The sequence below is a fragment of the Schistocerca gregaria genome, chromosome 5, assembly GCF_023897955.1.
Source record: "Schistocerca gregaria isolate iqSchGreg1 chromosome 5, iqSchGreg1.2, whole genome shotgun sequence".
In the NCBI taxonomy this organism is placed as follows: domain Eukaryota; kingdom Metazoa; phylum Arthropoda; class Insecta; order Orthoptera; family Acrididae; genus Schistocerca; species Schistocerca gregaria.
Window position 1 is genome coordinate 254,921,336 of NC_064924.1, and position 14,996 is coordinate 254,936,331.

A 14,996-nucleotide genomic window follows, 5' to 3' on the forward strand; every position below is an offset into this window, starting at 1 on the left:
GATCTCCGGATCTGTCCCCCATTGAGCATGTTTGGGACTGGATGAAGCGTCGTCTCACGCGGTCTGCACGTCCAGCACGAACGCTGGTCCAACTGAGGTGCCAGGTGGAAATGGCATGGCAAGCCGTTCCACAGGACTACATCCAGCATCTCTACGATCGTCTCCATGGGAGAATAGCAGCCTGCATTGCTGCGAAAGGTGGATATACACTGTACTATTGCCGACATTGTGCATGCTCTGTTGCCTGTGTCTATGTGCCTGTGGTACTGTCAGTGTGATCATGTGATGTATCTGACCCCAGGAATGTGTCAATAAAGTTTCCCCTTCCTGGGACAATGAATTCACGGTGTTCTTATTTCAATTTCCAGGAGTGTATATCAAAGAAGAATAAAATGTTCGTCCAGTCCCTGAGGAGTCCTAAATACTAACAATGTGGGGAACTGCCTTGAGACGAAGTTGGGAGGTATTGTTGATCATGAGAAAAATGAGATTTGAAAGCAAAGTGTGGCATATGTGGCAGCTAATATCCAAGTAGCACTGGGATGTGCTGTGCTGTCGCATCACAGAGCAGACTGGACACACTCATAATTTTGACATTTGTGGTGGCCATGTACATCCTCCCGTGGCACAACCAGATTCTTACCAGTATGGCTCTAAATATGACTGATAATGGAGGCCATTAAATGCTAAGATAAGAACTGCAACTTGTGCAGTTTTTCTTATGCTTGAGCTAAAAACCAAGTTGCACCATTGAGAACCTGACCAGAGTTTGTCTGGAGAGGATGTCCTCATTGGTTTTATCACCTCAGTGGAGTGTGTCCACCAGTAAAAAAGTAGTCCATGTAGGCAGTTATACTGGAGAGGTTGCACTGACCTCTCCTGTGGCTTTTTTTTGTAGTTGCCTGGGGGTGACCCCCTGGCTCTTAGGTGGGCCATTCTGAAGTGATTCCACTCAGATGTGACTGTTAATAAAAGTTATTGCTCCATGGCAGCATGGTTGCAAAACCAAATTGAACTAAATGGCAACTTTATTTTAACAATTCATGCCATCTTGGGGTTTTCTTAATGGGTCTAGAATACTGAGCAAAATTTATAATATAGTGAAACTATGCATATAAATTTTCCTAACTTATTAATAAATAAGCACTCAATCGGCTGTGATTGTAGTTGTTGGATTTGTATTTTATTTTCATGTATGAATCTGTGATTTAATATTAAGTGACTAATTTGATACTTTTTTAAAAAGAGCTAGATGAAATGGCTACTAGGACCTCTCCAAGCATTTATGGAACATCGAGGAAATGTCTCAGGTCTACAAAAGTTTGATGATTTTAATAAAACCATGCATTCAGCATCTTGTTATATAGCTGATACATTGGATTATAAAAAACGCTGTATAAGGCATAAAGACCACACACTAGCTGATAACAGACCTTAATTGCAAATCATCATATTTGGTTACAAGTACATTTCTTTTAGATTATTTGGGGGAAAGGTTACGGAATAGTACAGACACAATAATTTGTTCTGAAATGAAATTACTACATCATCATCTTTCCTGTTATATGATGGCTTCAGTAAATAAAATGGATGTGTATCATCTGTCAGAAAGTCCATAGGACAATGCAGAAGCTGAGGTGCTCAATTAAATCAGTTAGTTTCAATTTTTTAAGAAGTTCATTGTTACTCTTCAAGTTGTTGGCATGCAGGACTAATGTTGATAAGTAACATTGTCAGCAACTTGATGGTTGGTTTGAACATCCAAGTGCTTAACACAGTATGCCATATTCATGGTGGTATGTTTTCTCTTGCCTTCTTCCTTACTCAGCCAGCTGCAAGGGGACCTATCATTTTATGTGAGCTCTGAACCATAGGGTAACATTGCTTTCTATACTAACAATGTGTTATCAAAAGTGAAAGAAACGATAACTGACAAAACAATCCTTAGACTAATTGGGGTTTGAGACTCAGGCCTTTATGTTTGTAGGCTTATCTCTGGAAGCAGAATAGTCATATAAATGGAGATGTTGTAGATTTTACCAAGTCTTGTACCTTTTTACATTCACTTAAGCACCAAGCTACACAATAGTGATACCAGTAGTAAGAAAATGGTGTTTCAGTTTAGACTCTAGGACGAAGTGACTTGCTGATCATGATACTGCTCAAATGAAAAGAGTAAATAATAACTGACAAGTAAAATAATAAATTACTTGTAGACCCCTGTGAATCCTTAAGGAAATGGTTGAGTTGATGTAGCAGCAAGCAGTTGGGCATTATTGTGCAACAGAAATGACACCTGCCCAAAACATGTGTCTTTGTGTTTTGAATGTATCTCAGTGATTTACAATATGCAATCACACTGGTCACTATTGTCCCTAGCAGCACTATGTCAGCATGTAAAACACATTTCTTGCCCCAAAATAATGTATCCATTAGCATTTTGTTTGCTTGAACTGTTTGTGGCTTGCTTGGGAAGTGTGAGTAGGCAGACATTGATGTAAATGCTGGTTAGTTCTTGAAGAAATAGAAGACTCTTGTGTTCATTATCTGTCACAATTTTGATCCAGTCATTCTCATCTTCCTCCCTGTAATATAACATAAATGTTAATACTGAATCGATTCACTGAGAGTCATGGCTGTGTCAAGATTTTGGGTACTCATCATTCACATATTATGGATGTTGTGACAGTGCCACGACATTTAACAGTGCTGCCATGACAGTACACGCAAACGGCAATAGAGGTGCTCCGCAACTCAGCTGAGCATGGGAGCGCCACCTAGCTACGAACGGCGCCGGCCACATGTCACGGCACGGCAGTCGAATACGAGATACTGAGTTGTTATCATGTAACCAGCTATTGTTTCTAAGAGAGAGTGTTTGAATATCCACGCAATTACTGGTGATTAAAGGTTATAACACTTTTTGGCGACGAGGTCAGATATTTTCACTGCGTTGTGGATTTGCGTGTTTGTGATGGGGCAGACATGGAACAGCTTATGTAAGTGCTCATTAACAACAAACACAGCTGACGGCTGTGATTCAGGCGTTGTCGACGTCGCTTACTCATCGTCTATCTTCCTCTTCTCTGCCTCCATTCCCTCCTTACGATGAGGCCGCTGAAGACTGGGGGGATTATGAGAAGCGTTTGTGGCAACACTTCTTGGCTTTTGGCATTGTCGACGCTCCTATGTGTAAGTCGTTATTTCTATCTTGGATTTCCCCACGGATCTATCAGCTGCTATCTCAGTTAGCCCCTCTGCGGGAACCTGCCTCTCTATCCTTCCAAGAAATGTGTGACTTATTGTCTAACTATTACCGAAAAAACACCCACATCATTGCCGCCTGCGTGGCGCTCTACCGGTGTCGTAAACAGCCCAATCAATCTGACCGGGCTTGGGCGGCAGAACTACACAGTCTGAGTAGGAAATGTCAGTTTGTCACAGACACTCATCATGAGTCTTACGCTGATTCAATGGTTAGGGATGCGATTCTATGGCTTGCTCCTGATAAAGAAGTTCAGCAACATGCCCTACAACTGCCAAACCCATTGTTGTCGGAAGTTCTAAGCATCGCTCAATCCTTTGAAGTGTCTCACACTGCTGGCGCGCAAATAGACGTGTGGTGTGATGTAGGTGCTGTACAGTCAACTCTCGACACGGACAATTTGCCTGTTTCACAGGAGAATGAAGATGTGGTGGCGATTCACTCGCGTAAACAACATTGCGTTGGGTCACAACACTCGCAGCGAAACCAGCAACCACAGAAGCCGGTTTGTTCCGCACTTCCTTCTTGCCCCCATTGTTTCGTACAGCATGACAGGGCCGCGTGTCCAAAATGTTGGGCCACATGTAATTCATGTAGGAAAAAAGCCCACATTGCTTCCGTGTGTCAGTCCCCTAAAGTTCCTGTCGGTGTGGACGAGGCATTGGACATGGATGTTCACTGTGTGCTTTCTCAAACAGATAAGTTGTTTGTTACTGTTCGTGTTCTGGATAAAGACATCCGCATGCAAGTGGACACTGGCTCTGCACTAACTCTCATTAATCCTCGCATGCATTTGGAGTTGGGCTCCCCTCCTTTGTCTTCAGTTACGCGAAATCTGAGAACTTATAATAAACAGAAAATTCCTATCATTGGTCAGTTTGATGCTTCCACTTCCTACAAGTCTGTTGTTAGGCCCTTCACGTTTTATGTTGTTGATCATGCAGGCACTGAAAACCTGTTCAGTTATGATACGTTCCAGTTGTTCGGGTTCTCCATTGATGATGATGTGCACCTCATATCTGAGGATATTCCGTATCAACAGCTGTATGGATTGTGTTCTGAATTTTCATCTGTGTTCTCTCCTGGTCTGGGTTGTGCCAAGGATTTTGAAGCCCACATTACTCTTAAACCTACGGCTCGCCCTAAGTTTTCCCGGGCACGCCCTATTCCGGTGGCGTTGCATGCACCTGTCAAGGCTGAAATAGACAGGTTAACAGCTTCAGGGATTCTCCTTCCTGTTACCTCCAGCGAATGGGCATCGCCGATCGTGGTGGTTTCTAAACCAAATGGGAGTCTGCGATTGTGTGGTGATTTTAAAGCCACTGTCAACGCTCAGAGCCTCATTGACACTTATCCTCTTCCCTGTCCTGAGGAGTTATTTACCAGGCTCGCTGGGGGCCAGTTCTTTTCCAAACTTGGCTTATCGGAGGCGTACCATCAGTTGCCGTTGGATGCTACTTCCAAGAATTTCTCGTCATCAACACTCCTTGTGGGTTGTATCAGTACCAGTGGTTACCATTTGGCGTCGCTAGCGCACTGGCCATTTTTCAGCAGTTTTGGAACAGCTCATAGCTTCCGTTCCCGGCTGCATAAACTATCTGGATGACATTGTTGTCATGGGGGCCTCAACTGAGGAGCACCTTCGCAATTTGCGTTCACTTTTTTGGGTTTTGCATTCGGCTGGGTTGAGGTGCAATCTGGACAAGTCATAGTTCTTCCAACCCTCCATTGTGTATCTTGGTTTCCAACGTCAGCACGTTGCGGCCATTAACGCTCTACCCCGGCCATCTATGGTCAAAGAACTTCACACGTTTCTAGGCAAGATTGCTTATTATCACAAATTCATTCCATCTGTGGTGGCGTCCCTTTCTGTTGGTCCGACTAGTGTGAGCAGGCTTTTGTCGGCCTGAAGGCTCATTTGCAGTTGGCGCCTTGTCTTGCCACATTCCGTCCGGGTCAGCACTTGGTTCTGGCGACTGACGCGTCACAGTATGGCCTAGGGGCTGTTCTCGCCCATCGGTATGAGGATGGGTTGGAATGACCCATCGCCTATGCTTCCAAGACCCTCAACGATGCGCAACGGCGTTGCTCTCAAATCAAAAAGGAGGTGTTCGCTATCATTTATGCTCTAAAAAAGTTCAGCATTTTTTTTGTATGGTTCTAAGTTTCACCTCATCACTGACCACAAGCCGCTGGTCTCTCTGTTCAGCCCATCGGTGTCTTCTGGATAAGGCAGCTCACCGCCTGCAACGTTGGGCCTTATACTTGTCTCCTTTTCACTATGAGATTCACTATTGCCCCACGGCCCAGCACGCCAACGCTGACGCATTGTCGCGATTGCCGATGGGCCCCGACCCGGTTTTTGATCGTGATGAACTACTCTGTTTCCACATTGATGAGGAAGAACGTCGTGCGGTCGACGGTTTTCCACTTACAGGTTCGCAGGTCGCGTCGGGTACTGCGCGGGACCCGGTCCTGCGTCGGGTGATGGTTTTGTTCAATGGGGTTGGCTGGACAGGACCAAGGGCCGGGCATCGGATCCCCGTCGCAACTACCATGCCTTGCACCTTCGTTTGTCTGTTTGTGATGGTGTTGTTCTTCTGGCCACGGATGGGGCATCTCCACGGGTCGTGGTGTCAGCCTCTCTTCGCAAAGACGTTCTCAAACTGTTGCATGAAGGTCATTGGGGTATTTCTCGGACTAAGTTCCTGGCCCGCGGGCACGTTTATTGGCCCGGTATTGATTCGGACATCGCCCACATGGTTGCTGCGTGTGGTCAGTGTGCTCAACAACTGGCTGCACCTCGTACAATGCCCTCTCCGTGGCCTGATCCAGCACAAACATGGGAATGGGTGCACGTTCACTTTGCCGGCCCCTTCCTCGGTACTTATTGGCTACTGTTGATTGACGCCTTCTCAAAGTTTCTATTCATTGTTCGATGTCCGTCGCCCACCACTGCGGCGACGATGCTGACTTTGTCCAAAATCTTTGCGCTATTAGGTCTTCCATCCATGATCGTCACGGACAATGGCCCTCAGTTCTCTTCGCAAGCCTTCCATGATTTTTGTACTGGACAAGGGATTCATCATGTTACAGCATCGCCTTTCCATCCACAATCAAATGGGGAGTTCGAGCACCTTGTCCGCACTTTCAAAAGCCAGATGAAAATATTCCTTACTGATTTTTCCACAGATGACGCTCTGCTGCAATTTCTGAGTTCTTATCGCTTCACGCCTCTGGGTGATCGCAGCCCTCCTGAACTCTTGCATGGCCGCCAACCGCACACTCTACTGCACCTGCTTCACCCTGTCAGGCCTTGTGCTGTGTCCACTAGTGCGGGACAATACTCAGTAGGTGCCGACGTGTGGGCATGAGGGTATGGATCTCACCCTAAATGGATTCCCGGGGTGTCAAGGCTCTTCGCGGCCGCCGGTTTTGTGAAATACGTATGGAGGACAGCATGGTTGTTTGCCATTACGACCAGATGTGCCCACAAGTGGTGGCCACACCAGTGCCACCAACCCTTTCTTCACCTCCACCAGCCCGAGAAGCCAGTCCTGTCACCGCTGCTGATATACCGTACGTGTTGATGCAGCCAACGTCGCTACCGCTTCCAAGTACGCCGGAACTGGCCCCAGTCGCTACGCCACCTTCTCCGGGATCCATTTTGCTGGAGCACACCCCCAGGTCCACGACACCTATGGATGCTGCTCCGGAGTTTTCACCCATCATCTCGTCCAGGAGGCACGTTCCACGTATGAGCTTCCGTCCTGGACATTTTCGACCATACTCTTGTGTCTCTCTGCGGGATCTTCTCGGGACCTCACAAGAGGCCATGGATGTCTCCGCACTGTCCATGTCTTCAACGAAGTGAGTGTTTTTTTTTTTCAAGGGGCGAAAAGTGTTGTGACAGTGCCACAACATTTAACAGTGCCGCCACGACAGTACGCGCAAACGGCGATAGAGGCGCTCCGCAACTCGGCTGAGTGCGGGAGTGCCACCTAGCTATAAACGGCGCCAGCTGCATGTCACGGCAGGGCAGTCGAATATGAGATACTGAGTTGTTATCATATAACCAGCTATTGTTTCTAAGAGAGAGTGTTTGAATATCCACGCAATTATTGGTGATTAAAGGTTATAACAATGGAATTCGAGGGTTGTTGCAACATTGCTGTAGATGCTGAAACCAGTTCCAATCCAAATTACCAATGCCAATAAAGAGTGCAGACTTTGGAATGCTGACCTGAGAATTTCAAAGGAAATTGTGATTTCAGAAACGGTAAGCCAATGCTTGTCTCTTATAGCATGACTCACTTGTGGTAAGAGGTGTTCAATCAATACTGATATTCATCCTTGATGACCTTCATCAGGTATGTCTGTTTAACCTCCTCTGCATTTCTTACTCCAGTATCACACCACATTCTTGCTCATACAGTCATGTCCATATACTAGACTTATCCTGGCTAATTTCAGCTGCTTTCTGGCCTATGTCTTGCAAAATTTGAATAACAAAACGTTTCTCATGCACGGCAACAGAACTGAGAGTATACTCCAATGCTTCATGTATACAGGACTGCAGTGAAGTTTCAGCTGAAGAGAAATGATAAAATAGACCATGTAGTTTACAATAACTTGTCTTGCCTGTTTTGATTCATCACCTTTGAAGTTTGTGAAGAGAGAACTAAATCACTTATTCTAAAACTTTTCCATTACATTCTATGATGATATTCCTCTCATTATAATTATTCATAGCCATCTTCCTTTAGATTATAATATAGTAGTCTCATTATTTTATGTACAGTATCACTTCTGATACTAATACTTACATTGTAGCATTATGCATTTGTCAGTAAGATCAGTTTTGACCTTTCTTCCATTCTCAAGTGTTCAGCAAGAATTTCATGCAAGTATTAAGCAGGCTTTCAAACTGGAGAGACTTTTGTTTTTCTTTCACATTGTTCAAAGCTGATTATTGCACAAGGTAAGATAAAAATGTAGAGCGTATGAAATATGGATGGACCACCTGAGGTTCATTTATATTCACTTTTAATAATCAATCAACTGTTTCTTTTTAAATGTGCCTTGTAACTACTAAACATAAATTATTCTCTATCAGGACATACAAACTTGAAGTAAAATAGTATTTTGAATATAAGATTCCATGAAAGTGTAGTCTTAAGATTAAAACAAGAAATTGCATTCTGGGATGCAAGATACAGTCTCACAAAAGATGTAGTCTTACCCATGAAAGTTGTAAATCCATAGAGTTCACTCCGATGGCTGGGAATGAAGTGGCTGTTTTTGAAGTAGATTACAGTCTTTCCGTGTGTTTTGCTGCAACACATAATTTGGTAACAACGTTATTCTATCTATCTGCAGTAGGTACACAGAAACTTGTGTCTGCAATCACAATTAAAAATGTCCAGCTTACAGTTAGGAAGATGTTTTATCCACTGTGAAAATGACAGCATTACTAGAATTGTGTCCTGATGATAACATGAATGTACTAGGCACATTTTGAAGTTGGTGGTGCAGTAACTACAGTGTTTGCAATCATGCTATTCTTCAACTATCTATGGTAGCCCTTTTTTATTTTATCAAGTTATTGTGGCAATAAATGTTATATTATGAGGAAAAGGAAAAGCTTTAAAATTTGCTGTCATTAGTTCTCTCTAATAATGAAATCATCTTCTACTATTTAGAATTTTTTATTAAACATGAGAGAAACTGGATTACATTCAAGTGAATGTAAAATTTTTAATTTTCTATTGTAAAATGTTGATTATTGTCTCTCTCCACTGTCATATTTCCTCCTTTTTCTTTTGTTCCCTGCAGTTTCTTGATTTAAGTTTTCTGTGATTTTCCTAATTCGCTTAAGTAAAATTCCAGAATTTTTTCTTTTTAAAAGAAAAGGAGCACTTTTTCTTCCCATCCTTCCTCAATCACACTTTTGCTCCATATCCAATGACCCCATTGTTAATTATTTAGAGAACCCACACAAGACTGTCAGCTGTTATATAGTTGTTATATAGGAAGCACTTGCCAGCCAGGGGCTGCTTGTTATTGACTGCAGGTGATGCAAACAGTTTCCAAGTCCATGTGAACTGGTGAGTAGGGACAGAAGCTGCACGAGCACAAACATGTCCACTTCCCACTCCCTCTAGAAGAGCAGGTGGATGTGAGGAAGATGGCGGCTAGTGTTGATATGCATAGTGTTCATGCAAAAAAAAGTGAAAATTACACTGATAAAAACAGTGTGTGTACAAATTGTAGTGATGAAATCAGGAAGTTAAATGATCATGAAAGTAGTCTGCAACTAACCATTAATACTCTGATGAGCCAACTAAAAAAAATTTACATCCAGAAAGTGTGAACCTACATCAAACTTGCCTCACAGTAAACACGAAATTTCAGGCAAAGTGTAAAACAAAGTGCCTCATCCTCAACGAAGCTTATTGTATGAGCCTAATATCATGTTTACAAGCAGGTTCAGTGTGCAATCAACTGTGCAAGATAAGAAACATTGTGCATGTGATAAAACTAACTTCCGAGCTGAATATGAAATTACAAATACGCGGAGTGATACATCCAAAAGAATGCCTAACAACTCAACTACTGTTATGAAGGGAAATGAAACTGAAAGACGTGAACACTTGCGTGACCCAGATATCAAGTATTTGCCCAGTGCTGATACTAAATTGTTTGGCCATAACGACGGTGGGCCTTCTAAACATGCAGAGAAACCTAAACGAAGAAAAGTAGTTTTGATGGCAGACAGTCATGGTCATGGATTTGCTTGCCTTCTGAACGGTCAGTCCAGTTGACAAACAATCACTTACATAAAGCCTGGTGCTTCTATGTTGGAAGTTTGCAATTATGTACGATCCACAGACGTTGCTGACTTATCCTCTGAAGACTTTGTTGTGCTAATTGGTGGGTCAAATGACGTATATAAAAATGAAACCCACAAAGCAAAACAAGAACTAAAAAGGCACTTAGGACAGTTGACACACACAAATGTTTTAGTGCTGAACATCCCACATCGGCATGACTTGCCGTCTTGGTCATGCGGAAATAAAGAAATAATCAATGCCAACCAACAAATTTCATTACTCTGCAAACATCTCAGAAATGTAGAACTCATAAATGTTAACAATATTGGGCTCAGATTCCACACATTACATGGATTGCACATTAACAACAGGGGGAAAAAACTGCTCGTCGGAAAAATTGAAGAAATTATCATCAAGGGGCATCAAACACCCAAAAGCAAAATCATCCTGAATCAGCCCCCCAAATATTCGACGGAAACAATGTCAGCAAGACCTCACTCACCAACATCAACAACAAAAGAAGGAACTAGGTGCCTCCAATATTCAGGCACAGCAAAAACAATGAATGCAGTAACAGCTCTACCAATTGCATACCCAGTGCTAACACCAGCAGCAATATTATCAACAGTCAGAGCAGCAGCTGAACAACTACCAGGGGAGTCAGACACAGAAGAAAATTCTGCTGCAGATGATAATAGAAGAATAGGTGCAGTTGGGAAAAGAAAAGCAGTACTTCCAGCACACATGAATGATTTTTTATTGACAGGGTAAAGGTAAGTGATCAATTAAATATGCCAAAGTCTAACAATATGCCAAAGCATAACAAATCCTTTAATTTCATGCTGATTCATCAAAATGTCCAATCATTGCTAAACAAATTAAGTGAAGTTGAAATTTTATGTACTGATGAGCTAAAAAACATTTCTGTAATGTGTATAACTGAACACTGGCTGCCTAAAGATGCATTGTCAGTCACAAAACTTGCAGACTTCAATCTTTTATCATCATTTTCTAGAATTACATCCAGTCATGGAGGGTCATGTATATTTGTTAAAAGTGGCATTGATTATTGTAACATAAAACCCATTGAACTGTTATCTGAAGAGAAAGTTTTTGAAGTATCCGCAATTGAACTCTCTGCATTAAAAGCACAATTTATCATCTGTGTATATAGGAGCCCTGATGGGAACTTAAATGATTTCTGTCATCAACTAGAAGCAGCTTTAAATACTACAAAAAACTTCAACAAAACAGTGATCATATGTGGAGATTTTAATAATGATTTTCAGGAAATCTCAAAAGACCAGCAAAGCTTGATGACCCTACTGGAAACATATAACATAATAGCCCCCATAGACTCTCCTACAAGAGTTACACCAACAACTAGCTCAACAATTGATCAGATATTAATAAACACAAATGTAAAGCACAATTTCTGAGCCGGAAATCTTAATACTGGCTTCAGTGATCACTATGCACAGTTTATTGCTTTGCACACCCCAAGTGAAACAACTGAGAAAGAGGAACTTGTAAAAGAAGCAAGGAAATTCACTAACAAACAAATAAACCTTTTTGTACAGAGACTAAGTGAAGAAACTTGATATGAAGTGTATACTTGTGAAAATACTAACAAAATGTTTGAAAAATTCATGGAAATCTTCATGTCACACTTTGAAGCTGCATTTGCATTAAAAAAGCAAAAATGTCAACCTAAATTCAAAAAGAACAAATGGATGACAACAGGTATTAGAATATCTTGTGCAGAGAAAAGAAGATTACACGACATAGCAAAGACACAGAACATGCCTCATGAATTTCATTTGTACCTGAAGAATTACAAGAGGATCCTCAAAAATGTTGTAAGGAAAACTAAAACAATGGCAAATGACAAATACATTGAAAATTCAAAAAAAAAAAAAAAAAAAAAAAAAAAAAAAAAAAAAAAAAAAAAAACAAATCTAAAGCTATATGGGAAGTTATATATAAAAAAAACAACAAGTGAAACTAAACTATAAAAATATGAACTTATGTTAAGAAGGACAAATGATTTCTTGTCCAACAGAAATTGTAGGGACCTTCAACAAATATTTTGCAAACATAAGTGAACAGTTGGTGAGTGGACTGGAAAACACAACAAAATATCACCTCCATCATGCAATAGTGTGAGAAATGTGTCTACATCTTTGTTCCTTTCATCCACAAATACTGAAGAAATTTTATCAGTTATAAAAACCTTGAAAACAGGGTACTCATGTGGAACTGATGGAATACCAGATGCAATTATTACAAAATGCTGTCTTGCCTTAGCTGAACCCTTGACACATTTGTGCAACAGCTCACTGACATCAGGAACCTTCCCTTCATGCTTAAAAACAGCAAAACTGAAACCACTGTTCAAAAAGGGAAATCCAGAATGTGGTTCAAATTATAGACCAATAGCCCTACTACATGTATTTTCCAAAATTTTAGAAAAAGTTTTTTTATAAGAGATTGTCTGATTTCCTAAATAAAAATAAAATTGTCACCTTCACAGCATGGCTTCAGGAAAGGCTATTCAACTGAAAGTGCAATATTTGAATTTCTTAATGAAATCTATACTAAGCTGGATGCAAGTGAGTTTGTATCAGGCATATGTCTTGATTTATATAAAGCTTTTGACGTCATTGACCATAATGCCCTACTGCAAAAGCTTGACCAATTAGGAATTAGAGGTATATCCAATGAGTGGATCAAGACATACCTTTGTGGTCGCAAACAGGTGGTTGAAGTGCAATATACTGACCATAACAAAATAAGCTACTACTATTCAGGATATGAAAATGTGAAGTATGGCGTCCCTCAAGGATCAGTATTAGGACCCATTCTGTTTCTCCTCTATGTCAATGATCTTATGTACAACAAGTATTGCCAAACTACCCTCCAATTTGCAGATGATACAAGCTTCCTTATTAGTGGTAAAACAGAAGAAGAACTAAAAGACTCCGCTATCCTAACAATGAACAGTGTAGAACAGTGGTTCAGCTACAACAAGCTAATTATAAACAAAGAAAAGACGGTAGCACTGAACCTCTATAATGTAAAAGGAAGACACCACCCAAACATAGAAATAGAACTTGGGACAGAGTTCTTTAAAGTGTTGACAGCACTAAATTTCTGGGACTCTGGCTCCAGAACAACACAAAATGGGAGGTACACATTGAATATTCGCAAAGAAAACTAAGCAAAACCTGAATGAGATTTTCACTCTGCAGCGGAGTGTGCGCTGATATGAAACTTCCTGGCAGATTAAAACTGTGTGCCCGACCGAGACTCGAACTCGGGACCTTTGCCTTTCGCGGGCAAGTGCTCTACCAATTGAGCTACCGAAGCACGACTCACGTCCAGTACTCATAGCTTTACTTCTGCCAGTATCCGTCTCCTACCTTCCAAACTTTACAGAAGCTCTTCTGCGAACCTTGCAGAACTAGCACTTCTGAAAGAAAGGATACTGCGGAGACATGGCTTAGCCACAGCCTGGGGGATGTTTCCAGAATGAGACTTTCACTCTGCAGCGGAGTGTGCGCTGATATGAAACTTCCTGGCAGATTAAAACTGTGTGCCCGACCGAGACTCGAACTCGGGACCCTTGCCCGCGAAAGGCAAAGGTCCCGAGTTCGAGTCTCGGTCGGGCACACAGTTTTAATCTGCCAGGAAGTTTCATAAGCAAAACCTGTTACATGATACAGATCTTAAAAACTTGTTGCAGCAAAGCCAGCCTGTTAAATGTATACTACTCCTATGTGCATTCTGTAATTAAATATGGCATAATCTTCTGGGGCAATACAACAACAAATATTAAACTTTTCAGGATGCAAAAGAGAATACTAAGAATTATTGAAGGGGTAAACAATACGAAATCATGCTGACCCATATTCAAAAAACTGTCAGCTCTTCCTCTTCCTTGCATTTTTATCTACGAAACATCAGTTTTCATCAAACAATATATCGATAGACACCCAGATATCTTATTAAAAAATAAAGATATACTTGCACACAATACAAGGCAAAAATCTGACCTTCATATGAAACAGGTGAGAACATCATTGTGCCAAAAAGGCACACTACATACTGAGATAAAGATTTTCAATAATCTAACTAAACATATTAAATCAATAGGTAAACTCAGTAGTTTTAAGGCTGAAATAAAGGCATATTTAATTGATCATTGCTTTTACAGTCTGACAGTATATATAAAAGCCAAACAACAAAAATAAAGATGCATTATTAATATTATACTTTGTATGTTGCCTGTAATGTTTGTTGTATTTATCTATCTTTGCTAAATTACCTCAATATCTAGTCCATAGGATTGCAATACAAACTGTATTTTATCTTGTAAATACCTAACCATGTCCAATATCCTTGTATATATTCTATACATATAGGATTTGAAGGACTAAATAAAATAAAAAAATAAAATAAAAAGATGATCCCAGCACCCCACAAGGCAAGGATCTCACTGATATCAGACTCTTCTCTAGGTACCACGAGTTGGGGACTCGTGGTGTCTGGACATAATGTTGGCAGCACTGGCAGTTGGACAGCAGGCACCACATATTACTTTCTCTTTATATGTGCTGTGAGATTTTCATTGCTGGTCATCTTTTTCAGATTTTTTGACGTGCGTTAATGAATCTGTGTTTAAGAAGTACTTTAGACGTACTGTTCTGTGTTTGAAATGCTTGGTGACTGCCTATTAAAGTAGATATTTAGCTAAAAAAATATGTAACCTTTTATTTGTCAGTTGTGCTGTGCTATTCTAACTGAAGCAATAAATAATGAGATAAAAAACCTCCATAGTGTTTCATTAAAAATTTAATGCCCGACTTCGAAAAACCTGCATCTCTGCTTGTAAAGTG

General features: G+C 41.1%; 1 protein-coding gene across 1 annotated transcript in view; it reads right to left on the reverse strand.

Moving 5' to 3' along the window:
* LOC126272183 (pickpocket protein 28-like) overlaps window positions 1–14,996 on the reverse strand; it is a 268,820-nt gene that overhangs the window by 20,712 nt on the left and 233,112 nt on the right. Inside the window, exon 10 of the mRNA XM_049974837.1 lies at window positions 8,508–8,599. Coding sequence (XP_049830794.1) covers window positions 8,508–8,599 — 92 coding nt within the window. The remainder of the gene's footprint in view (window positions 1–8,507; window positions 8,600–14,996) is intronic.